The sequence below is a fragment of the Pinus tabuliformis genome, chromosome 5_2 (assembly GCF_031772625.1).
Source record: "Pinus tabuliformis cultivar Carrire ecotype Pingquan chromosome 5_2, CPIR1, whole genome shotgun sequence".
Lineage (NCBI taxonomy): Eukaryota > Viridiplantae > Streptophyta > Pinopsida > Pinales > Pinaceae > Pinus > Pinus tabuliformis.
In genome coordinates this window covers 632,230,243-632,258,224 of record NC_142306.1, presented here as the reverse complement: position 1 = coordinate 632,258,224, position 27,982 = coordinate 632,230,243, and the positions used below count along the sequence as shown (strand labels likewise).

At 37.6% G+C, this 27,982-nt stretch overlaps 1 protein-coding gene across 2 annotated transcripts in view; it reads left to right on the top strand.

Moving 5' to 3' along the window:
* LOC149160628 (uncharacterized) overlaps positions 1–27,982 on the top strand; it is a 149,371-nt gene that overhangs the window by 14,318 nt on the left and 107,071 nt on the right. For both annotated transcript variants that reach the window (XM_089436748.1, XM_089436747.1), the window contains exons 2-3: positions 17,544–17,622; positions 17,759–17,838. In XM_089436748.1, the coding sequence (XP_089292874.1) occupies positions 17,544–17,622; positions 17,759–17,838 (159 nt within the window). The remainder of the gene's footprint in view (positions 1–17,543; positions 17,623–17,758; positions 17,839–27,982) is intronic.

Below are 27,982 nucleotides of genomic sequence, written 5' to 3'. Positions count from 1 at the left end.
TCTTCTTCACTTTTGCTACATCTTTCTCTGCCTACATATCATCCTTTCCTGAATCCCCATAAGTGGAATTCCTATCGAGACATCTGCTTTTCTTGAAAGTCATGAACCTTCTATTGAAGATTCCACTGGAGGATCCTTATAGTCCTCATTCTGCAAATGCTCCTTCCTGTTGATGATAGTGGCTTTCTAAGATGATTCTTCCTGGTCATGATCATTCCTTTATGCATTGATGAGGTCATTCAATGGTTACATCCTTCCTACATGAATATCTTTATCTGAGTTATCTCTACATAATGCTCCTATATTCTTGAAGATGCCATTCTCATAAGTCATGCATTCTATCCTACTACTACATGTTCCTATGATACCCAAAACTTTAAAGAAGACTTACGTGAAGAAGTTGATCTCAGTCATAGTAGAGATCCGGAGGGTCTTGCTTTTGTTCTTCTTCTTTCACTTCTTGGGTAATGTGGACTTCTTCTCGTTTCCTCTTATTGTTGTCCTTCTTGAACTTAGGACAATCCTTCTTATAGTAGCCAAAGCATTGGGCTTTGGACATATCTCTTTTACCCTTTCTCTGTGGACCAAACTTGCCTAATTTCCCTTTTCTCTTGGCCATAGCAACAAATGCCTACTCCTTTGATCCCACATCATCTTTGGCTTTGAGTCTAGTCTCCTCAATTTTACATAGAGACCAAAGTTCATTCAACAGGGTAGCTTCCTTCTTGGCATATATACTTGATGTGAAGTTGCCCCATTCATCAGGTAATGCATTAAGCACCACAATTGTCATCTCTCTATTTGACATAACTTCTCCTAGTTCTTGCAACCGGTCTCTCATCTCAGAGACCTTCATGAAGTAGGGAGCTATTCCTTCTTCCTTGGAGATCTTCATTTTAAAGTTCATTACGCAACAATATTACTCTCCAGTTGTACTGACTAAGAATAGCTCCACAAGCTTATCATAGATTTCTTTAGATGTTTCAAGTTTGGAAACAAAGGAATGAGAGGGTCCTTGATGGATTCTATCAGAATCCTTTGAGCCCTTGTCTCATCCTTATTATACTTTGCTAGGGCTTGAGTTTGTTCCTTAGCAGGAACAGTGACACTCCCTTTGATGTAGTCCAGAAGTTCATTTTCTTTGAGAAGTAGATCAATCCTCTTTTTCCATGCAAGGAAATTAGCAGTCGCAACCAATTTGTTGCTTTCCTTGTAAAAAGGCATTTTGATATTTTCAGAAGAGGACATAAAAATACTTACTTGAGAGTGTTAGTGATGAGGAGATCATGTTGTTTCCTTGATGAATGAAGTTTCGACTTCTTGGATCTTGGAGTTTTTCAAGATGATTCCTTCAAGGTCCCTTGATAGGTATCTGCTTGTTGATCAAAACTTCTTAATGTGTAGATCTAGAGATCTTTAGTGATTGGCTTGGATCTGAGTACCTTCCTTGAAGATGATGAGTCTTTGATGTAAACCCTTCTTGGATGAACCTTCTTGAAGATGCCTTTAGATGGAAGGCTTTCTTTTGTTCCCAGAATGATAGTCCCTCTTGATGGATCTAGGAGAGAAGATAGTAATCCTCCTTGTCTTTGATGGATCTGGAACCTTTGCTTGTAGATCTGATGCTTCAATCTTTTATGTGTTCTTGAGATGCCCTTCCTTGATGTGTCACCTTAGCTTTGATTCCATGTTGAAGAATCTAGGGCATCTAGGTTAGGATGAGATTCTTTTGACGATGATAACTATTTGTGAAGTACTTTTATTTTTTCTTGTTAGCACAATCTTCTCTTATTATTATTAGTGTGTGTTCTCTTTCTTCATCAAACAGTTACCAAAATAAAAAGACACAAGAACACAAGATGTTGGTTCTCAGCTAGGGCAAAACCTCTGTCTCCTAGAGAGGAAAACCCTTCTGCAAATTTCTCTTATTGAAGCTTCAAGTGATAAATGCCATACCGTAGACCCTTGACCGGTAGATCCTCTAAGCACAAGACACAGTCTCTCTTTTGCAACTTCCTTTTTGTCCTTCAATCAATGCCTCCTATACTGCACCTTGATCTCTTTCTTCGCACTTCTTCCGGCAACTGATGGCACTTTCCTTCGCTCCTTTTCCAACAACTGCAGAAACCCTAGGTCTCCTTAGAGACCTCTTCTTTGGTGCCTTCCTTTCCTTCGCTTGGCAATCTTCCTTTTCCTTGACACTTGGACTAGATAATGAGCCTCTTCTTCTGGTGTATCTCTGAGTTAGAGGCTGATCCTCTTAACCCTACTGCAGATCTGATTTCTTCGCACGTGTGGCTGATCTAGGGCTTGAAATAGACCTTTTTACTTGCCTCTTTACTTCGCTTTAGGTGTCCCCTTCTTCGCTTGATGAGGAGACTTGGATTACTGATCTCTTCTAGCCCAACCGAGCTACTTCTTATGACTGCAATTGCAGATCTGATATGGCAACAGAATGAGCCCTTTCTCCTTCGCACGTGTGACAGAAAAGAGCCCTAAAACAATCCCAAAAATTCAGATTTCTTTCTTCTCTTCTTCGCTGGCCTAGAAGCAACCTTTTGCTCTTCTTCGCACCTCCTTCTTGACCCTCTTCTTCGCTAACTTCAGAGATAGCTTGATGGTCTATTGGTGAGGTTGAACTGCCCTATATATAGGAGTCTGTCCCTCCTATTTGGGCGGACTTGAGCTAGTGAGGCTGACATGTCCTTAAGTGCACCAAAAAAATTCATTTCTTTGAGCCGACTTGAAGAGGAGACTTGTCTTTGCTTTGGAGGATCTCTTTTGACATATTTATTTGACTCTAATACATAGATTTACATAGTGTAACATGCCCACATGGGTCTTCAACAATTACATTGACTCTTTGACTTTCCTAGAAGCACTTAAACATGTGATTGACCTATCAAATGGGCAATAAACCCATTCTTGATAATGGAAAAAAAACTATGTTGCCAGGAAACGTGGGTTCGGGGACGGGAACGGGGACGGGGACGGGGATGGGGACGACATTTTTGGAAACAGGGTGCGTGGGTTCGTCGGGTAATATAATAATATTAAATTTTAATAATTATATTTTATAAACTATAAATTTATAATTAATAATATATATGAAATTTGAATTTGTATATTTTTTCAACTTTAAACAAGAAAAATTTAATGATAATCATTTAAACATGCACATCATTGAACATTCAACATTGACATTGAAATTTCAAAATTTATCACCAAAAAACTGTTCATTGTTTACATATTAACATGAATCATGATATGGGACAGATTTTGTCACACACAGCTGACTGAGATACACTAGCCAAGTTTCCTACAAACTCAGGAGTACGCTCAAAAATCCTAAAGTATTCTGAGTTCTCAAAGACTCAACATTTTAAACTTTATTTTATTGGGCTGCCTTGTGTGTTTTGTGGGAGAGCAGTGAAATATATGCTGCCAACAGCCATAATTTATACTTTAATGTAGCCACAAGCCTTAAAAAAAAACCACAGAATTTATATGTTAATGTAATGATTCAATTTTTCAAAAATTAAAATATATATACTATGAAATGTTTTACTTTTTCCTGAACAAATTTTGAACCATTTAATTGGATTTTGTTGATCCATGGTGAAATTACATTGCAAGGGCAAGCAACACCATTGATAGAGGGTAGATAATGAACTGGCTTGAATGTTGTGTAGATGATTGAGTTGAAATACATTCTCACTAAACGGTTTATATTGTAAAGAATAGCACAGAGCTATATTCAGTGTATGAATGCATTTATGTAATGCCATTCATTAATGCAAAAAATGATGAAGATTTTCTGCGCTTTATTAATCTAATTGCAACTATTTCAGGTTAAAAGAACTGAAACGTATACTTCTCATATTATAGTATATAGTATAAAAAATTAAAAATTTAACAAGTCTGGGCTGAGTAGAGGTAAGTTTGTGGCATTGTCATCTCTGTTTAGGGCTTCGGTTGGGTACAGGAGTCTGCATAGGGAGGCCGAGGTCTGTTCCTTAGTGAACAGTGAGCTGTTTTATGTAAACAGTGGCATGAATCAAGCCCTACAGCTCAGCGTTTGACAACAACAAGGAGGAGGGACTATGCCGCAGCTGTAGGAGGCAAATTGAGTGTATAAAAGTGGACTGACAGTTGTGGCTCATGTTGCAGACAGTCCGAAACAGCAAGAAATTGTGACATTCATTCCGGCAAGCCTTTAAAAGAACCCAAAGAACCCAACCCGAAGAACCCAAGAATCCAAGAACCCATTAAAGGAAAAGAACCCAATTTTTTTTTTTGAAGAACCCGGTTCTTCTGGGTTCTTCTAGGAAGAACCCGTACCCGAATCCGGTACTTGGGTGCGGGAACCCGGGACGGGTTCGAGAACCCCACCCCTGGGTGCGGGAACCCGTGCAACATAGAAAAAAAATAATTTTTTGGTCTTTACAAGTACAAAGATCACAATTACATTTATGAAGACCGAACCTAGTTACACTTTCTTCACACAGGGTAGGGTTTCTGTCACAAGGGCCGAAATTGTAGTCAAAATTATAGGTTCGAGAATTTTGGTTGAAGAAGAAAATTGCAGCAGCTAGAAGCAAGTTAGACTTGGGTTGACTTTGTGAAGGTCAAAAGGAGACACTGACTTGGTCTTGGAGGGAAATTTGATAAGGGTCTTAGGTCTTGGAATTCATCATCTAAACATTCTATAAGAAGAGAAGAATTCTTGTGGGTTTTCCTTTCAAGAGGAGAGGTTTTGCCCTAGCTTGCAACCTACATTTTGTGTCCTCTTGTCTCCTTGATCTTCATAGTTTGGTAGTTGTTTGATGATTAAGAACATAATAATTATCAAGTGAAAGAAGAAGCTAATCAATTTAAATAAAAAGAACATCACAAGCAGTTATCAAAGTAAGAGAAATCACCTTAATCTAGCTATCCTAGATTTCTCAACATCTTCTACTCATGCTCTTGAGAGTGTGTTCGTCTATATGAAGAGTTACCCCACGCCCAAGCAATCCTTCAACAAATTCTTACATTTCTACACACTTTGAAAGATGTGTAAGCACTCATAAAGGGATTAGATTGTATAATGGAGAAAGCTAGAGATTCTACCGAGAATCTTATAGTGCTCCTCTTCCTAGAGTATTTCTCTAACCCAAAAACTATGTAAGGTAGCTTACATATATGAATCCAAACAAATGGCAAAATGAGAGCCAATACAATCCAAAATACATGTAGAATATGAAACACAAAAACTAAAATAACACCGACTCAATCATAAAAGGAGAAAACCAACAAGATAGTAACCCAAAGTCTTTTGTTATAGCATAAGGAAATGAATACAAAATGTAGTAGAGTCTCCTCAAGAACAATAGCTCGTTCCAAGATAATATAATAGGAGCCCAAGGCTCATTTAAATAGGTAATCTGGAGAAGATCCCAATGTGAGTGCAAGTGACAAGTGTAGAATGGAGATAATCCCAATGACAAACTGAGTTTCCAAGTGGCACCATGATTGAGATTCCAATGAAGATGAGCAATCCAAATGGAAATCAAACTGCTAGAGCATACTTGTAGGTGCCCTGCGTAGTCGTCTTTGGATGGCACCATATGAATTTAAGTGGCACATGTGTGCAACTGTGTGGGAATGAAGGGAAACATATCCCACAATTTTCTGTTGAAGACTAGCACCTAAACAATCATATTAACTGTTGTGAACTGTCGTTAGATCAACTTTGTCCCATGTACCCACAGTTCTCCAAACATGTGTAAATTTGTCCTTGCGTACTTTGATGGAGGACTTGCTAGCTTGAATGTGAACATGTGTTAACTCCCAAGTAAGACTACTTCCAATTTTCCACGTAAAGCTGCGTAGAGTTTTATTTTGGCATGTGCGTAGATTTGTTTGGATGGCCATGCGTATATAATGGAGAGTGAGTGGGGTCAATTCCCCCACTCACTAATCTTTATCCACATTTAAATTAAATTAGATTTGGAACTTTAGCCATACGTTTCGTCATGAATTTCAACGTGATCCCTATTGATTGCCTTTTGACCACCGTTGACGTTGAACATGAGCTGGGCCTCATGTGGTGGGCCCTACGTGGTTGCCACATCATTTTTGACCTTCACTGAATTTGCCTTGTCACTTTTTTGATTCCCTTTGACTTTGGAAAAATTTATAAATTTTCCAATTATAAATTTTTCCTCATTTTTGCCACTAACATTAGAAAATGTGGCTTTTGAGAGACTAAGTGTCGTTTTTTTGACCCTCAAATTGGGTCTTAGAATAATGTTGGGCTTTTGAGGATGAATTTCGAGTAGTCACATGCCTCAGACATTTCCTAGGACCACTTATTTACATCATTACATAGAAATTAATTAAAAAATCCCTTTAAATTTTTTAATTATTAAAAAATCTTGCTTAAACCTAGTCAAATTTCGCGAATTTCAGAGATGACTTAGTATGGTAATGTACATTGACCCTAGACACTAAGATGGACTTAAGGCATGATCTTCAAGCCGTCACCCTAGCTTTGGGGTATGCGGTGAGTGAAAAAACCTAGAAAAATTATTGCCGCTAAAAATTGGGAATAATTAACCAAGTAAAAAAATCACTCCAAGGTGTACTCGGTTGTTGATTGAGTCTCAACATCCTAGGTCTGCTGCATAGCTTTATTCATCATGCTAGTGACATTTATACAATATCCCTGTAGGGTTGCGAAATCCGAGGACCGAAGAAGAAAGAAGAAGAAGAAAGGGGCTGGAAGGCCTTGATAAAATTTAGAACTTTGAGTGATATGTAAGTGCAGGAATGCTCTGGGATATCCTTGGGCATGGAGTCTTCAAGTGTAACTTGAGTGGTCAGCGAGTCTAAGAAAGTCTGCTCTCCTAGCAGTTGCTCCCCTGTCCTTCAAACAAGCGCTCGGTTTCCCAAACATGGCCTTCTTAACAATGAAACTTCCCTTAAAAAATGATCCTTGAACTCAACCTCCTTATCAACAAAACTCAACCTCAACATACCCCAAACTAGGATTGAAACCTTCAAAAGGTGTGCAAAAAATTCCTTTCCATAAAATCTCTCCAAATTAGCTCCTCGTCACTTTTGGTTCATGAGGTATGAACCTTAGAACTCATTTTGTTCGCTTATGTGAAAATATTTGAATTTGCTTAAGCGAATGACTTGAAATGCTCCGTGTCGTGCCTATTTATAGTGCATTGGAGGTCTAGACTGGGCCAACTTGTCTACTGGTTGGGCTCACATGTCCAATAGTTGGACTAGCTTGTGCAACTGGTAGAATGTATAGTGAATATTTGAAAAATCATTTCAACCTAGTCAAATTTTGCGAATTTCAGAGATGACCTAGCATGGTAATATACATTGACCCTAGACACTAAGATGGACTTAAGGCATGATCTTCAAGCCGTCACCCTAGCTTTGGGGTATGCGGTGAGTGAAAAAACCTAGAAAAATTATTGCCGCTAAAAAGTGGGAATAATTAACCAAGTAAAAAAAATCACTCCAAGGTGTACTCGCTTGTTGATTGAGTCTCAACATCCTAGGTCTGTTACATAGCTTTATTCATCATGCTAGTGACATTTATACAATATCCCTGTAGGGTTGCGAAATCCGAGGACCGAAGAAGAAAGAAGAAGAAGAAAGGGGCTGGAAGGCCTCGATAAAATTTAGAACTTTGAGTGATATGTAAGTGCAGGAATGCTCTGGGATATCCTTGGGCATGGAGTCTTCAAGTGTAACTTGAGTGGTCAGCGAGTCTAAGAAAGTCTGCTCTCCTAGCAGTTGCTCCCCTGTCCTTCAAACAAGCGCTCAGTTTCCCAAACATGGCCTTCTTAACAATGAAACTTCCTGTAAAAAATGATCCTTGAACTCAACCTCCTTATCAACAAAACTCAAGCTCAACATACCCCAAACTAGGATTGAAACCTTCAAAAGGTGTGCAAAAAATTCCTTTCCATAAAATCTCTCCAAATTAGCTCCTTTTCACTTTTGGTTCATGAGGTATGAACCTTAGAACTCCTTTTCTTCGCTTATGTGAAAATATTTGAATTTGCTTAAGCGAATGACTTGAAATGCTCAGTGTCGTGCCTATTTATAGTGCATTGGAGGTCTAGACTGGGCCAACTTGTCTACTGGTTGGGCTCACATGTCCACTAGTTGGACTAGCTTGTGCAACTGGTAGAATGTATAGTGAATATTTGAAAAATCATTTCTTCCAATAGTGAGGAGTTAGAGGGAGTGCCATATATCGTTGGAAAGGTCTCAGAATAAGCTTTCCAACCATATATGTTATGCTTCCATTTGAGCTAGGTAAATGGATTAAAAATACATTCAAACATAGGGTATCAAAATATGGCATCAAAAATCCAAAAACAATATTTCGAATGTGCTATTTGAATATGTAACTTTCTCTTTCAACCTTTGACATCAATGACAACTTCTTCCAACAGTGGATGGCCTAACATGCCAACATCTTCTCTATGGTTTTATTAGATGCGAATGAGTTTGTCTGCCCACTTCTTACTGTCAGGCCAGGAGTAACTCCAGTTTGGCAGAAAATTGATTCAATTTACACCAACATTCCTATAAATGAAGCCATGGAGGTTGTACAGAAAATCACTGACCCCAACACAGCTAAATTGGTCGAAATCTGTTTAAAATCCACCTTTTTTAGCTTCAAAGAGGAGATATATGAACAAACCTGTGGTGTGGCCATGGGATCACCCCTGTCTCCCATCATTGCTAATTTGTTCATGGAACATTTTGAAACTAAGGCCATTGAGTCTGCTCCCCTAAAGCCCAAATTATGGAAAAGATTTGTTGATGACACTTATGTCATTTGGCCTCATGGAAAAGAAAAACTAAACGAATTTCTTGAACACCTTAACAGCCAGTCAGATTCCATCAAGTTCACAATGGAAGTGGAAGAAAATGGTTGTCTTCCCTTTCTTGACATCCTCATCAAAAGGAACCAGGATGGCACTATTTCTCACCAGGTCTATCGCAAAAAAGCTCACACCGAACACTACCTTCATGCTAACTCTCACCATCATCCGGCTCAGAAACTTGGGGTGCTAAACACTTTAGCAACAAGAGCGATTCGTATTTCAGATCATGATAATTTTGAACAAGAAAAGAACCACCTCTTGGACGTTTTCAAGAAGAATGGTTACAAGAGACACCAAGGGATCAAGGCTTTCAAGAAGGTTGAAAATCCCATGAACAAACATCATAGGGATGATTACGCAGGTACAGTTCACCTCCCTTACATTCTAGGCACCACTGATAAAATTGCTCACATCTTAAGAAAGAATAACATAAAAACCACGTTCAAACCTTTGAAAACTATTAACAGATGCCTTAAATCCGTGAAAGATCCTATTGACCCTAAGCACCACAAAGGGGTCTACTTGGTCCCTTGTTCATGCGGGAAGACATACATTGGTGAAACCGGCCGATCTATATCAACAAGGATTCAAGAGCATGCGGCCGACATTAACCATAACCGCTCCAAAACCTCGGCCTTGGCTGAACACTCAAGCAAAACCAATCACCACATTTGCATCGAAGACTCCTATGTTATGGCCAAAATTGAGCATTACCACCATAGGAAATTCAGAGAAGCAATTGAAATAAGAAAACACCCTAATAACCTAAATCGTGATGACGGTTGGAAGATAAGTGATAATTGGATTCCCACGATAATAAAGGATTCCGCCACTTCCTAGTCCTCCGTTTCCTTTTTCCCCCTTAAATCCCTTTGTCCGATTAATCTCCTTCACCATCTTAATGTAATAAAACCTACACCATATCCAATTAATTTAAATTAAATTAAATTAAATCATAATAATTTAAATCAAACAACATATACATATATGTATAGAAAGAAATAAACTAATTATTCATATTTATAACTAACTTGTAATTAAATCATAATGTACTTGTAATTAAATTAAAACATAATAAATTAAATCTAGCAATATAAATATACATAGATATTTACATAGGAATAAACCAATAATTCAATTCATAACTAAAGCTTGATTAGGTGAAACATATTTAAACTCAAACAAAAATAAAAATAAAAGGAAAATAAAAATAAAAGAAAAATGAAATTATAATAAAGTCTAAATTAAAATAAAAATAATTCAATCCTAAACTAATTAATAAACCTTTCCTTAAATCTAGATCTTGTCGGCCCTTCACTTTACCTTCTCCTCATCTATTTATTCATCCTCACCCATCTCTGACTTCTTCACTAATTCTAATCCTGATGATGAACCACAGAGGTTGGTTCGAAACGTCGATGCACAAAAACAACAGATGCGATGAATCCGGAAGATACAACCACATAGGTAGCTATTGTTATATACAAAGGATGTGACTGCTCAGTTCATCTTCTGATGACTGTTCACATTCCAAATTCACCCAATCGCAGAGGATTAGGTGTCAACATTCCCCCCCTTAATCTGAAGGGATGTTGGTGAGTCCAAGCATCGTTCTGAATCTTTCAAGCTTTTCTCTTCCAAGCGCTTTGGTGAAGATGTCTGCAATTTGCTCATTTGTGGAACAATGACGGAGATGGATTGTTTTGGCCTCAACATAATGTCGGATCAGATGATATTTAGTATTGATGTGCTTTGTACGATCATGGAACTTTGGGTTCTTGGCCAACTTTATTGCAGAGGTGTTGTCAATCATGAGTGGAGTTGATTGTACTTGTTTTACTTGCAAATCTTCAAGAATTCTCCTGAGCCACACAATTTCTTTCGTTGCTTCAGCTGTTGCCACGTATTCTGCTTCTGTTGTGGAATCTGCTGGAACTGATTGTTTGCGTGATCTCCAAGAGACAGCTCCTGATCCAAGGCTCATAGCATATCCTGAAGTAGATACCCCAGTTTCTTTGTCTCCATTGAAGTCTGAATCAGAGTATCCAATCAAGATGAAGTCGTCCACCTGTGTATACTTGATTCCAAGGTCTTGAGTTCCCTTAAAGTACCTTAGAACTCTTTTTGCAGCAGACCAATGTCCCTCACAAGGCTTTTGCATAAACCTGAAGAGGATTCCAACAGCAAATGAAATGTCTGGTCTGGTAGTAGTGAGGTAGATGAGACTTCCTACAAGCTGTCTATACTTTGTTGCATCCTCAAATTCCTTTCCTTCAATAGATGTGAGCTTTAAGTTTTGTTCCATTGGAGTAGAAAGAGGATTGCACTTTGTCATGCCAAATCTGTTTAACAAATCTCCAATCTATTTCTTTTGAGAAAGAAATATGGATTTTGGATGTTGGGTTACTTCAATGCCAAGATAGTAATGAACATAGCCCAAATCAGTCATTTCAAAACTTTTCCCCAATTCCTTCTTTATGGATGCAATGCAGCTTTCATTGTTCCCTGTCATTAAAAGATCATCTACATATACCACAAGATATACAACTGTTTTGCCAACTTTCTTCACAAATAAAGTTGCATCATCAAGATCAAAATGATTGAAGTTGAGTTTTAGAAGATGCTCAGTTAGTTTTTCATACCAGGCTCGCGGTGCTTGTTTGAGGCCATACAAGGACTTCACAAGTTTGCATACTTTTTGTTCATGTCCTTTCACAACAAATCCTTCAGGCTGGGACATAAAAACATTCTCTTTTAGATCTCCATTCAAGAAGGCAGTTTTTACATCCATTTGATGGACTTTCTAACCGTTTTGAGCTGCTAGTGCAAAGAGTGTCCGGATGGTGGCCCATTTTGCTGTGGGGGCAAAAGTTTCCTCATAATCGACCCCTTCCTTCTGTGCAAAACCTTTTGCCACAAGCATAGCTTTGTGCTTGTCAAGTGAGCCGTCAGCTTTGTACTTGTTCTTGTAGAACCACTTGCAGCCAATTGGTTTGGTTCCAAATGGAGGATCAACCAGCTTCCAAGTGCCGTTCTTTATGAGGGCATCATACTCCTTTTGCATCGCTTCTTTCCATTCATCATGAGAAGCAGCTTCTTTGAAGGAAGTTGGTTCAAAATCTGTAGACAAGTTTAATTCACAATCATAAGAAACATCCATATCAACAGGTGAATTAGAGTCATCTACATCACCTCCATTTTGTCGGTTTGAATTTCTGGTTCTTGTTTTTCCAATTTCATCAAGATGAACACTTTCAAGTGTCTTTGTCAGCCACTTTGGGGGACCTTTATGAGATGGTCCAGGTTGCTCTGTTGATTGAGTTGGCACTGAATCAAGATTGAGTCTCCCAATTCTATCTATTACATCACTTAAAGCATCATCCGTTGTTGGAGTTTCATCTGGGGGAGAGTGTTCTTCAGAAGAAGATTCCACATGTTGATCTAGAATAGGAATCCCCCCTTCAAGGTGTGGAATTCAAATTCTTGAAATGATTTTGTTTTAGCGAATCTATCCAAGCGATCAAGTTGCCGCTCAACAACATTGTCAGATTTAGATGATTCAAGAAAAATTACATCTCTAGATACAACAAACTTTTTATTTACTTCATCATAGAGGCGGTATGCTTTGGAGGTGTTTGAATACCCTAGGAAGATAAACTTACGACTTCTAGCACCAAGTTTGTTTCTATGAACCTTTGGTATCAAAGCATAACAGGTGGAACCAAAGATCCTGAGATGTTTTACCGAAGGAACATGTCCATACCACAATTCATAAGGAGTTTTGTTTCTTATAGCATTAGATGAACATCTATTCTTTATATATGCAGCACATAGAACAGCATCAGCCCAAAACATTATCTTTACATTTTTGAAGAAAAGCATGGATCGTACCATATTCAAGATTGTTCTATTCATTCTTTTAGCTACACCATTCTGTTGGGGATTATAAGGCACAGTTGTTTGATGTTTGATCCCATGTTGGCGAAGATAGTTTTCAAATTCATTTGATGTATATTATTTTCCATTATCAGTGCGAATAGACCCAATATGAGATTGTGCATCATTGTCAATCCATTTATGAAAATTCTTGAATGTTTGAAAAGCATCAGATTTGTTCTTCAATAAATAAACCCAACACATTCTGGTGTAATCATCAATAAATGTCATGATATATTTATTTCCATTTGCAGAAGGAACAGGCATTGGACCACATAAATCTGAATGAATGAGTTCAAGCTTCCTATGTGCTCTTGAATGTGAATCATGAAAAGATTGTTTGCTATGCTTTCCTAGAATGCAAGCATTACATTGCTTATGTTTCCTAGGAATTGTAGGCAAACCAGCAACACCATTTTTCTTAAATAAGCGGAGACTGTCATAGTTTAAATGTCTAAATCTAGCATGCCATAATAAATTGATGGAAGTGTACCTTCTTCATGATAAGAAATATATGAGAAATGTTGTGCATGAGCAGAGGTTCCTTGCATTTTGAGAAGCCTTTCTTCTTCTATTCCCCTCATGACAAGTGAGTGGTCAGAAGCTTTTCTTACCTCAAGCTTGCCATCAAACATATGAGTGGAGTGACCTTGCTGGCGGATGTGGACCAAGGACAAGAAGTTTCTCTTGAGCTGTGGGAGATATAGAACATGATCCAGAAGAAAGTCTGGAAGACCAGGCAGTTTAAGCCTGATTGTGCCAAGCCCTGATGGCTTGATTTTTGACTGATCTGCAAAGTATACTGCTCCATCAACATTATCAGTGAAAGCTTCAAAAAAATCTTTTCTATGAGTCATATGACAGGTTGCTCCTGAATCAAGCAACCAATCATTTTCCGAAGAAGCAAGTGAAGCATTAAACAAATCTTCATTTACTCCAATGTTACATTGTGCCTCAATATAGTGAGCGAATTCAGGTGCTTTACCTTTGTTTGTATCATCAGTTTTACCTTTCTGTTGGTTTCTTTTTTGCTCAATTTTGTCCCATGGTAGCTTGCATGTAGAGGCATCATGTGATCCATTTCTTTTGCAGTGAATGCAGTGTAGATCTGCCTTTTCTCCTTGAGAATGTCTGCCCCCCCTGCCTCTGAAGTATCTTCTTCTTCCTCTTCGTCCACCTCTTCCTCTTGTAGAATCTTGAGCAGGATGCTTTTCTTTATGAGCAAGGCACATAGTCTCTTCAGAAGATTCAGGGGCTGTCTTCTTTCCAAAGGCTTTCTCTTTTTCAGCAAACTTTTTCACAAGAGAGTCAAAGGTTATATCTTTAAGATTTCCATTTGCTTGTAAAGATTCAAGATAATTGGAGTAAGTAGGATAGAGTGCCTTGAGAAAAGCAATAAGAGGGATATCCAGCTCAACCTTAGTGGATTTGATATCATGCATTATAGATTTTACTTCAGATGCAAGAGCAAGAGGATCATTATTTTTCAGTTCAAGAGTGAAGAGTTTAATCATGAGCTGAACAACTTCTAGTGCAGAATGTGAGTCATAGAGTTCTTTCAGCTTTTGTAAAGCTTCAAAGGCAGTTGAATATGATGAAATATGGCGACTCACCTCTTCATTTACAGATGCTGCGATTAATGCATAGGCTTTGCTATTCTTGTTTTCCCAAATGATGAGCTCTTTGTCTGATGTAGGCTGCACTGGGTCATTGTCTCCTTTCCCGACACACACTCCTTTCCACAACTCATTGAAGATGAGGGTGTGTTTTATCATCCGGGACCATTCGGGATAGTTCTCCTTGCCAGTGAGAACTATTCCTACCATAGAGATGATTGAATGCATTCTGTAAAAAAAATACTTCTGCTGATATACAGTGAAATTGTACTCAAAAAAATTTCTGTGGGAAATAATTTTGGTTGTTTAAAAATAATCAATCATTCACCGCGAGCTCTACAAAGTTGGAGCAGCAACGGTATTACAATTTCAAAGTTCACTGAAAAGACTAAAAAAAATCACCATAAATCCCTTTGATTCTCAAGACCTTGAAGCCACGACTGTTTCTCTTACCACGAGCCATCTCAAATTTCCACAATAGATATTATTGAATGCATTTTAAAACTGTCTTCTGCTGGCAAAATGTGCTGAATGTTTAATATTGTGAAAGTGGCAAAGGACTGTGATATGCTGGATTATACCGCAGCAATAACATTAATAATCCGCAGCATTAACACTCAATGGATAATACCCAATGTAATAAAATGAGAAGCGGAGGTGTATTATTAAAAAAAATGGAAAGCGACGGTGTGCGAAGGTGTGCATACAACGCAGCATGGAGTGGTAAGTAAAACATGTGACAACGTAAATACAAGAATATGTGACAGCGTAAAATACCACAACGTAAATAATATGTGAAAGGATTTCGATGGCAGTGTAAATACCACAGCGTAAATAATATGTGAAAGGATTTCGATGGCAGCGTAAATACCACAACGTAAATAATATGTGAAAGGATTTAACGTAGAGATAACTCTAGGTTCAATGCAAATGTATGCAGAGGTCTCAACAAACTGTTACGCACCATTCAACAAGCAGGAACGCCTAGTGCTAAAATAAACTCCAAGGGATTTGAATCGACAGAATATGGCAGAGAACAGAGGGACAATCACACAACCTCGTTCCTCACCTCGCAGCTTACACGAATGAATGAATGTAAAGTCTCCTTCAGACTCGGGTTGTCTTAGATCTGCGTTCAAACGAAAAAGAATGCAACGTTCTCAACAACGCACTTCAACAGCACACTCAGGCGCGCATTAGCAAGACAGAGATTAGGAAAATCGTTCCATCGATTTTTGAGGGAAGCTTCTTTCTGCCTCCAACGCCTACTGACAAATCCTCCAACGCCTCTGGCAACGTCCAGAAGGTATTACCAGATGTTGGGATATTTCAGAAGGTGAGCAGCGCAGTATGGCAGTAGGTGAATATGAATAAAAAGTCAGTACCACAGTATGGCAGCGCTATTCACAAAAAAATTTAACGTACAACGCTTCTGTCTGGACAAAATGGACAGATGCGTTATGAGGCAGCGCTGAAAATGAATATGGCAGAGGGAGGTTATTTCAGGACAGAGGCAGAGCAGCGCTGGAAGGTAATTCAGGACTGTATCATGTCAGTACAGGACAGAGGAGTTACAGGAGCATAATAGCTAAAACAAGGAGCTGGCTCTGATACCATGTCAGGCCAGGAGTAACTCCAGTTTGGCAGAAAACTGATTCAATTTATTTCATTAGGTAGCTATTGTTATATACAAAGGATGTGACTGCTTAGTTCATCTTCTGATGACTGTTCACATTCCAAATTCACCCAATCGCAGAGGATTAGGTGTCAACACTTACAACATCCATGCTTGAAGTATTATTTATCTTCAACACATAAATGTAGAGATGCAACGAAAATAAGAATTACCTTTGTTGCATGGTTTGAAATCTTAGATAGTTACCCTTTACTAAGAAAATGTCCTAGCACTGGGCATTTTTTTTCATGATGCTTGAAAAACTATCTAGTGTGTTGTGACCCTTTTACACTTAGCATGGTATTTGTCTCATGTTTTTATTGGTTTGTTACATTTATTTTTATTTATTAGGTTTTAATTAAATTTTGTACACTAGTGTATATGGTAAAAGTTGAAATCACTTACGTACATATGTTATAGTTGAAATCTCTCTCTCTCCCTCTATATATATATAGACACACACACACCTTATTGTTTTGATATTTCATTTTTAAAGTTATTGTGAGACACTTGTTAAACTCTAAATAGTGTAGTCACGTGATTATTTTATTATATAATTTTAACTAAATGTTTGCATGATGTGCTTAGTATTTATACTAGGGTCTAAGCCACGTGTCAACTTGATTTATCTACGTATTATGTATGCAGGCATATAATTTTCATTCTACATATTATAAGATAGGGGGTATGGCTTATGCATCTTTAAATCAAATAGTATTTTTCAGAAAGATGTTAGGACAGTTTTACAATACATAGCAAAGTTTAGTACTCGAGTAATTTTTTCATGAGATACTTTTAAGTATCTCTTAACAATACAGCTTAAGATAATTTTAGATATGATAAATCAACGAAAGTTAGTTGGAGTTACTTGAGTAGTTTTTTGGTGAGATAAATCCAAGTATCTCTTAACAATACCCCATTAGATAATTTTGAGATATGATGAATCAGTAGAAGTTAGTTGGAGTTACTTTTGCTGCTGGATTGAGTTTGAATTTTGAACTAAGAAGCTTCATATAAATAGATCTATTTAGTTAGACCTGCCTTTAACTTGTTTATCTATGGGAAGTGACTTCATTCTGATTATTTCAGTTTATTTTAATTGCGGTTTTTATGTTTATTGTAAAAAGGGTCGCCTTTAAACATTTTATTTGCTTGTAACAAGAATGAATAATATGTGAAGATGGTGTGAGAAATACTTCTCCATGTATATTTTATTTATTGCGCACACGTTTTTGTTGCTTCCTATTGCATCTTTTTTTGGCATGCTCATCTTTTGTTATTTGTTTTTCATTTTTTTTGTTTTTTGAAAACACATGAATTTCGTTTTTCCTTATTGCGTCAATGTTCTGTTATCTAAAAGTGCTTCCACAGCATTTAGAAGTAAACCTATTTTTTTATTTTTCTGTGTAGGAACAAGTGCAGATGACCTCTTTCCACTTTTCGATCGATATGGGAAGGTCGTTGACATTTTCATTCCGAGAGATAAAAGGTTTGGGGTTTGCACAATCAATTCATGATTTTAATATATACTCTTTTCTGCGCAAGAATGCATCTTGTTAATCGTATATTTAGAATCAAAATGATTACTTTTTAATCATACAATTTTTAATGTTTATTCCTCTCAGGACTGGAGATTCTCGAGGTTTCGCGTTTGTACGTTACAAATATGCAGATGAGGCTCAAAAGGCCATTGAAAGATTAGATGGTACGGAAGTATCCTATGCATAGATGCTTATATATATTGTGTGGTCTGTTTTTCAAGTGTGTTTGTATACGCTTGTTGGGTTGTGATCTGATTATGTGACTGTTTTTAAGTATTAGAATGATAATATTAGTTCAGTATGAATATTCAATATTTGTTGATGAACTTTATTGTATATTGAATGAATATTGGATTTTTAATGTAGTTTGTTTTTCTAGTAATGTAAACGACAAAATTTGGGAAAAGCCTTTAAGAGGCTTCTGTGTAATTTATTGCGAAAATGCACGAAATATTGTTTAGTATTAATTTATGAGTTGTTAAAACTCTTCTTTTATGCACAGGGCCACCTTTATTCCGTACTTTGTTTTCTGTTGACTTGTATTGTAAGGAACGATATTCAGATGTTGTAAAAAAGAGGTTTGTCAAGACTCAATAGGGCTAGCCTCTAGGTAAGGTGGCAAATGTTCAAAATCTTAGGAGAGAGAACTTCGTGCACCAAATGCATTTCTTACTTCTCTGAAGACAGTAATAAATGCGGGTTTTGGGTATAAATAGTGCTTGTATGTCTTTGTTTAGATGAATGTACTTTGCTCAGCATAGTGGGTGTTGATAACTTGAATTTCATTAATCTTGATCAACCAAGATATTGTCACATGCTACAAGGATTGTTGGTAACGGAGGTTAACTTTTGGGTAGATCTTTATAATTGACTCTATGAGTCAATTGGGCTCACCTGCTTGGAAAGTTGAATTGGCATTTTGGTCAAAACTTACACCACTTTTGTCAAACTTGATGAGCTATTACCAAGTTCTTCCATGCGTGTTCCCTAGTTTTTTGTGTTTATGTTCCTTGATTTTAATGAATGTTTATCAATTTTTTGTCGAGTTTTCCTAGTCATTGATTTGACGTAATTTTGAGTTGGTCAAGATGTTTTCATATCTGTGTTGTGTGACTATGAGCTGAGTGTCTTTGATAAAAGATTGGTTGAGAAATAACTTTTTCATAGTTGCAACTAGTTGGGGAGCTTTCCTACGAGGCATTGTGAATTATGCATTCTAAGCATAGAAATTTCTTGCTATCATTTGCTCTATCTAATATAGTTTATATTAGTACCTCCTTGTCTTGTGTATAAATTGTTTTTTTCAAGGTTTTCATTGTAGACAATAAGATTGTGTTGGGTTAATAAAAAGGGGTACTAACAATGATACGTCTAGTGTGGTTTGGAAATCCAATTACTGTTTGTATAAGATTTAATTTTTGTATAATTCTAACATTTCTTGCACTCTTTTGTGCACAATAAACTATGTTGACTATTGAAAATAGGTTGCAACAGTGATATAATACTGGTATTGATATGAGTAGTACCAACAATATGGATAGACACACAAGATAAGATAATTTTATTAATGTCCAATAAATGATGATAAAAGTAGGCTAATGGGACTGAAGAATATAACTAGTATGAATACAATGTGGGAGTTCTAATGTAACTCCTAGAGAATGCCAGAATTAATATAAAGAAAGAAACCTACATAAGTATAACAACATAACATATATATAAAACTATGGTACAGTAATGGTGATACAAAACATTAAGTGAGTTTGTCCAATACAGGTGGACAATCCATACGAGGAACTTGTCAAAATAGAGAGTGAGAGGGAGATTGGATGATGGGCTGATGATGTCAAGGTCTAAACTATGACTAAGTAATGGTGGCACAAAACACTGAGTTTGTCCAATACTTGAAAAGTGGACAATCCATCCTAGGAATCTGTCAAAATAGAGAGTGAGAGAGGCAGATTGTATGATGGGGTTGATGATGTCAAGGTATCTTAAGTTTGATGGTCGAGGGCGAGGGGCACAAACTGGGCACTGATTCAGTGTTAGAGTCTTTTGGAACCATGAAGGAGCTTGGCTACACGATTGGGTGGGGGAAAGAGATGTATGAGCAAGGGATATTCCCAACATCCGAGGTTGGAAGAAGGAAACTTCAAATGGATTTTTGGTTACTCTGGATCTGGGAGGTAGTTTAATTGTTTGAAGGGTAGGGCGTGCTTTACTTTGGATGCATCTTGAGTTGATCTCTCTAATTCTTTTGGGAAGTGTGGCTTGATGTGCAAACCAACACCTCGGAACTAGTCTCAATAGTTGTGGTGGTCTCCTAAAGGAGGAAGTTGAGGAGAAACTTGGGGTCTCACCATTTCCTTGTCTGGTGTGCTCTTGAACTCTGCTTGTCATTTGTTTCTTCGATTTGACAGGTCAATGGGGAAGTATGAGTTTTTCTATCTAGTCATCCTATGGCAGGGCATGCTGTGCAACGCCTGAGATTTGTGGGTAAAAATGTCCCTAATGAAGAGGTCTAAGCATCTTTGATCATGCTACTGGAAGTAGTAGTGAGGGAGCCTCCCAAGTCCCTATATAGGCGGTGATAGCATCCATTGATCTCATAGCATGGGGGCATTGAAAAATGTGCATCTTTGTCTCTGACTCCTAAAGGTGGAACACCCTTAATTTTATAAACCAGAACTGGTTTTGAGTCGACCACCTATCTAACTGGGTTTCGAACTAAATTTGGATCAAACCATATTCAATGAACCAAATTTGAAAAAAATACATAAAACTGTTGGAAACACTGAGAAGGGGTGAATCAGTGTTTCTTAGCAATTAGCACTTTATTAATCATTTTCAGAGCATTAGTTAATCTTCAGCAGTGTTATTATTATACATTATTAGATAGCAAAACTAGTAAACAACACCATACAACAATGCATAAAGATAGAGACAATAGACACAGATTTTTAGGTGTAAAACTCCCTCGGGTCAAAAACCACTGAACACTTCTTAGTAATTGTCTTCCTCTTTCTAAAAGAAATAATTACATCAAGTTTTTAGCTCCAATTGAAGGATGCTCCAACTTGTAGGATGCTCCAACACCCTGTTTTACCAACTGCAACTGGGAGGACACTCTAAGGCCCTAGATCTCAGGCTCCAACACTCTATATACCAGCTGCAACCGGATGGATGCTCCAAAGCCTTGTGCTTTATCAACACCCACTGAAAGGACGCTCCAATGCCCTGTGCTTTATCAACACCCACTGAAAGGATGCTCCGACGCGCTGCTGTAGGCTACAACCTACCCTAGCACCACCTTGCCGCCCTGAAGTGTTCTCAGACCACAACATGAAGGTGACTCCAATCACTTGCCTTGCACCACCCAACCACCCTGATGAGCCAATAGACCACATTTCACGATTTTGACAATGGATCCCCCTGCGCTCTGAATCAATGTAAAGAACTGTAATGAGAATTCTGCTGCTTGCTCGATATGTCAAGTGCTGACAGTCTAACTGCACAACTCTGCTCAAACTAACCACTGCACCACAAACTGTCCAAACCTGCCTCTGCTTAATAACAACATCAAACCTCAAAATTTACTCTTGCATCAACTATTTACCAAACTGACATCTTCTCAATCACAATGCCAAAACAAACAACTGCACAACCTGCTCATCCAACTGAGAATCTGTTCCTGTATAAGTTGTAAACCCAAGCTGTACCAAAACAATTTACTCACTGCACTGCAATAATAACTACAATCTATAATGGTCAATGCCACTGCACTGTACTGCTCTCGAATGATTATACATTCAACGGTTCATAGAGCAATCAACCAAACCACTACTAATACTACTGCAAGTACCGGGCGCTACAGTCAGATGATGACTTAAACCAAGATGCCTCAAGTCATCCCTACAACCTTCTTGCAACTATCTCAAACTCTGCCCAAGGAGGCCTACTAGCATACATTTTATGGCTGCTCAGAAATAGCTATGAAGCACCTTGCATATTGTCATACAATGTTGTTCCTGTCTCACTGTTTAGCCACACCAAAATATCACTGTAGTCAATACAATGTTGTTCCTGTCTCACTGTTTAGCCACTCCAAAATATCACTGTAGTCAACTTTCACCAATTCAAATCATTATACTGTCTAATCATATCACAGTTGTACCACATAGTCATATCATTGCTAACATGTCACAATTCTGCCAATGTCAGATTGCCATGCCATAGGGTCACACTGACATACTGGTTCTATCAATAAGATCAATAAGATTACTGTAGTTAAGTATTACACTACAAGGGCTAAGTGACTGCCCCACTGTCAAGTCAAGTCAAAGGATCATGTTGAGGTTGTCAAATCAAGTTACACCAAGAGTCACTGTTTTAATATGCATCAACCAGTATCATTGTCATATCAAGTTTACTGTATAGTCATACATTGATGAATATCACTTGTTATCATTTCTGCCACAAAAGGATTTTCACTGTAATACATATATTGATGAATATCACTTGTTATCATTTCTGCCACAAAAGGATTTTCACTGTGATAACATACAATGCTCTAGGTCTAGGACTAATCAATTTATTGTTAGGTGTATATGTATATAACAGGTATTCAAGGTCATCTCTTGTAGGACTGCCCTAACAGCTTCAGAGCTTCCGTACTTCAATCAAGTCCATAATTTATCTATGCTATTTGCATTCAATTCTCTACTGCTCCAAGACTTTTGGATGTAGATTCAAGTTACAATTATATATATCAAGACTTGCTGCAATATTGTCCTTTTAGTTCTACTAGTTACAAGGTCTACTACCTTTATCAAGTGAATTCAAATTAGTATGTGTTATATTGTTGTCTTAAATTAGCTTACCATGTTCCTCATGCATGAACTTGGAAATCCACAGTCTAGTAGGTTGACTCATTGAAAGGTACAACAAAATCAATAATTGGATTAGTGCATTTGATACTGATACAACGAGATTACTGCCACTGTCTTATGGTAAGAATCAACGTCATATATTGACAAGGGGACTGGTGTCTTCACACATGTTACTTTCAAGTCTATATGTCAATATATGTCAATAGGGTCACTATAAGAATGAAGGGATTGCTTTTGTAATTTGCAGAGATGCCTTTGATTCACTTAGAGGTTGGCTTTACTGTAATAGGTATTGTACTAGGTGCTTTGGATATACCAAAACTGTATTATAAATAATGATATTTCAGTCTTCAAGACTATTGAAACAAACTTCTTAAAGACATTTTTTTTTTCGCTAACCAGTTTGTAATGATTCTCTGTCTTTTAAGAGGTAGAATTTCAACATAGATGCCTTGACTGTAGATCTGAAGTTTTGTTCCTAAAGAGGGGTGAGGAGATAAAGCATCCCAAGTGAAACCCAAAGAGACCAAGATATCAAAGAAAAATAACAACGAAAACCCTAAGCCCTATTGATGTTTGCTGTCCTAGAACAAAATTACAAGACCAAGCTTCTGAAATTGAGAGTTGAGGACTGACCTGAGGTTATACCTTCAATGAGTTCATTCTTTTGTAGATGCAATGAATCTCCTCAACTGAATCCCAAACTCTAAGAAATAAAGGAAACCCTTGTCACCGAACCCTTCGCTGGTCTTTCTCTGCAGTCTTCACAAAGTTTGAATTTCAGAGCTTGATGTTAATGTTAGTTTGTTGAGATTTTTTTTGTGTGTCTTTTGTGAGTACATTAAGTCTCCTTTTATAGTTGATCTCTTAGGATGGAAAGGGCTTCAAGAAATAGTCGTTGGAGTGATGTGTAATTAGATTTAAGACTTTAATTTAATTTAAATAAAATTAAAACCTTAATTAATAATTAACATATAATTTAACCAATTTTTAATAATGTTTCTTTTTAATCATTTAAGACTTTAATATATAATTAATTATTTTCTTTTCCTTTTAGTTTTAATTTTAATTTAAACTTCATTTAATTTCTCTTTGACCTTTGACCATAGTGTAGGAACCATATGGCCACCCTTTGGGGTTTTAGCACACGAAATGGGGTCCTCGACTTCAAACACAAATATCTCTCAAACCATGAAGAACTACGTAATCTGCCTGCTTCCTGTGGACCTGTAATCTGTTTGTGCTTCCCTTAATGAAATGCCTTCCACTGTCTTCTTCTCAAAAACTGTTATTCCACTGAAACTTCCCATGACACTTCTTCATATCTGCCAATTGTCAACCTGTCAATGATCGAACTTCAAACGTGCAACTGTTGCTGCTTAGACTCCCCCTCTTCAATATTTAGGGAGTCATCACGTTGGATTCTTCAAAATAATGTATCACCCAGCTCTTTGGTTGGATCATCCTAAACCTTGTCATCGTCCAATGTACCTGTTGATTCCTCATGACATTTTGCCTTTACAAAACCTGAAAGCATTACTGTGGAGACTTTCTTATTTGCTTGGTCTTCTTGCATCTGTTGTCTTATCCTGTACGTGATATTTGGGTTGTCATTCATGGAAGATTCCATCTTGTACCTGCAATCTCGAGCTATGTGCCCATAGTTATGGCATTTGTAACATTCAATGTTTGGCCTAAGTGATGGAGCATATGACACATACTTTCTGCTGTCAAAGTCGTCGTGAAACCTGTGTTGTGATGTTGCAAACCTGCTTCTAGGGTTTTGATTCCATTGATAATGTCCTTGATAATTGTACCTGTCATAAGCTTTACAATTCCTAGCCATATGTCCAAAGTTAGTACATGAAAAACAATAACCATTAAACAAATTAACATACCTGGATGGATTATCTCATCTGGATGATCTTCTTGATGATCCTTGTCCTTCATTTTGATTTGGCCTTTGGTTGCTGATGAGCTCATCCAATGCTCTAGAGTTGCTTGCAAAGTTCTGCTGGATATTTTCTTTTTGTGCTTTTGTCCGTAGGTAGACTATCTTTGCTTCTAAATCTTCCCTCACTTTGTTGTTTTCTTCAAGTTCTCTTTTGAGAAACTCTTCAATTTTTCTGGCTTCTTCTAATTGTACTTTAAGGCTGATAATGACTTCATTTAATTCTTCATTCTTCTTATTGATGCTTTTGGCATGATCTTTTGCTATCTTCAATTCAACTTCAAGGATTTGACATTTTCCTTTTCAACCTTAAGATCCTTTATAACTCTGACTATCTCGTTTTGAAATTGAATTTCATCCATTTCTTCTTCTTTTTCTTCTTCTTCTTCAAGTGCTTTCTTCTTGTTGTCCTTAGCCATGAATAATACTCTTCCCGTGTTGTTTTCTTCATCATTGTTGCTTTCTTCATTAGATGAGAAGTTGTCTTCTTTAGATAATTTTTTTTCTTAAAGCCTTTCCTTTTACCTTGCTTATTGAATCTTCTTTGACCCTTCTTCCCTTGCTAGGGTGCTTCATCTTCGTTACCCGAGTCCTTATAAGGACATCTAGCTGCAAAGTGACCAATCTCACCACAATTGAAACAAACTAATGGAAGTTTACCTTTGAACTTACCTGTTCCTCTTTTCATCTTTCTTGTAAAGTTTGCAATTTCTTCATTTGAAAATTCATCTTCCTCACAACAACTAGAGCTAGGTCTTGATTCTTGTTTGCCTTTTCCGGTCTTCTTGGATGCTGTGAATGCTACTTCTTAGTTGGATGAACCGTCTTCCTCTTCAATCCTCATTTCATAAGCTATAAGAATCCCGTGTAGCTCATCCATGTTAAGGTTGTTCAAATCAGATCTATCTTCTAAGACAAAAACTTTAGGATTAAATCTTGTTGGAAGAGATCTTAGGACCTTCTGTACAATAGTCTTTTTATCAACTGGTTCTCCCAATCCTTCCTGGGCATTTGTCATTTCATCCACTCTTTGAAAGAAAGCAACAATGTTCTTGTCTTCTTTCATCTTCAATTGTTCAAATTGAGCTCGACTAATTTGAAGTTTTGCTTCTTTGACCTTTGAGTCTCCTTCATATATGTTTTGAAGCTTGCCCCAAAGTTCCTTAGCTGTTTTACAACCCAATACCTTAACATAGACAGATTGAGTGAGTCCACTCATAATGGCATTCTTAGCTGTTTCCTTCCCTTTTCATCTATTGGAGGAGAGGCTTTTGCATCATAGCCTTGTTCAACTGATTCCTAAATATCATATCCTTGTGCAAGGATGTATACCTACATCTTTTCATTCCATAGGGGATAGTTTTGCCCATCAAACAGAGGAACTCCATTCTTGATGTACTCCATGATCTCCCTTCAGTGGTTAGACTGATTTTATAGGGACTTGCTTTGATGCCAATTGTTGGAAATCTTGAGAGGGGTGTGAATCAGTGTGTCATAGCAATCAACACTTTGTTAATCCTTTTTAGAGCATTAGTTAATCTTCAACAATGTTATTATTATTCAGTATCAAATAGAAAAACCAGTAAACAACACCATACAACAATGCAAAAAGATAGAGAAAATAGACACAAATATTTCTAGGTGGAAAACTCCCTCTGAGTCAAAAGCCACTGAATGCTTCTTAGTAATTGTTTTCTTTTTAAAAGAAATAATTACATCAAGTTTTCAACTCCAATTAATGGAGGCTCCAACCCCTTGATTTACAGGCTCCAAACTATAGGATGCTCCAACACCCTGTTTTACCAACTGCAACCCGGAGGACACTCAACACCCTAGATCTCAGGCTCCAACACCCTATATACCAACTGCAACCGGATGGACGCTCCAACGCCCTATGCTTTATCAACTCCCACTAATAGGACGCCCCAATGCCTTATTGTAGGCTACAACTTGCGCAAGCACCACCCTACCGCCTTGAAGTGTTCTTAGGCTACAACCTTAAGGTGACTCCAATCACTTGCCTTGCACCACCTAGCCATCCTGACAAGCCTATGGACCATGTTTCACAATTTCACAGTGAATCCCCCTACGCTTTGAATTAATGTAAAGAACTGTAATGAGAATTTTGCTGCTTGCTTGGTATGTCAAGTTTTGACAGTCTTACTGCACAACTCTACTCAAACTAACCACTTGTTAAGTTATGGGTATGTTCTATGCTAGAGCAATTTATTTAAATTTTCACTCTTAGCAATCACATCAACATTAAGATAAACTGCAGATAGAACATAAATATAAATTGCAGAAGACAAGCCAAGAAAAGAGGACACAAGATGTGGCGCAAGCCAGAGACAAACCCCACATGTGTGGGGAAACCCTTGATCAATTCTTCTTCTATGTTCTTCAAAGTTCAGCAGAGAAAGAGAGAGAGAGAGAGTTCATTTACAACAGAAGTCAACACTTTGACTTATCTAGATCTAGCATAGATCATTTCGTATAACGATGAGATCAGTTGAAGACATTCTGCTTCAACTGATTCTCCAAGGTGACTCCTTCACCTATCATCATTTTACATTTCGTCCATTTGCTGCACCTTACCGGGTAGCACCATCATGCATCATCATGCTAGTCATGATCTCATACATCACGCTGCCCATACATCATGTTGTCCATGATCTACATCATACTGCCTATATATCTCATGATGTCCATATTCATCATGCTGCCCATTTATCTCATGATGTTGTCCATATTCTACATAGAGTGTCTTTCATGCCATGCCATGCCATTCATTAAATATGCTGACACAATTCCACTGAAGATTGTTACAGTCATACCATTGACTGCTATATCAACATTGCTGCACCTCAAAGATGACAACGTATATGTTCTGGCACCCTTATATTTGACTGCGGCTCCCATCAACATTGCTGCCCCTGACTGCATTATATATGTCCAGATCACACATCATGCTGTTGCCCATGACTGCGTTATATATGTGCCTAGATCACACATAATGCTGCTGCCCATGACTGCATTATATATGTGCCCAGATCACACATAATGCTGCTGCCCATGACTGCGTTATATATGTGCCCAGATCACACATAAATACAACGTCCTTATCTCTATGCCACCGAAGTTTATATACATCACTGTTGTTCATTATATTAGGGTTGCGTATGATTCATAATGAACAGCATATTTGTACCTCCATGAATAGCGTATATGATCCATAATGAACAACGTATATGCCCAGCGTGTATATAACCATGACTACCGAGCGCGAATTCATTGCCATAGCTGTGTTATACATAACAACATGTATTCATTGCCATAGCTGCGTTATACATAGCAACGTGTATTCATTTATGCGTATATTATATAGCCAACATAATGCTATGCATATGACCAGTGTTGATGTGTTCCACGTATCTCTTTTAACCACGCTATCTCTTAAACCACACTGCC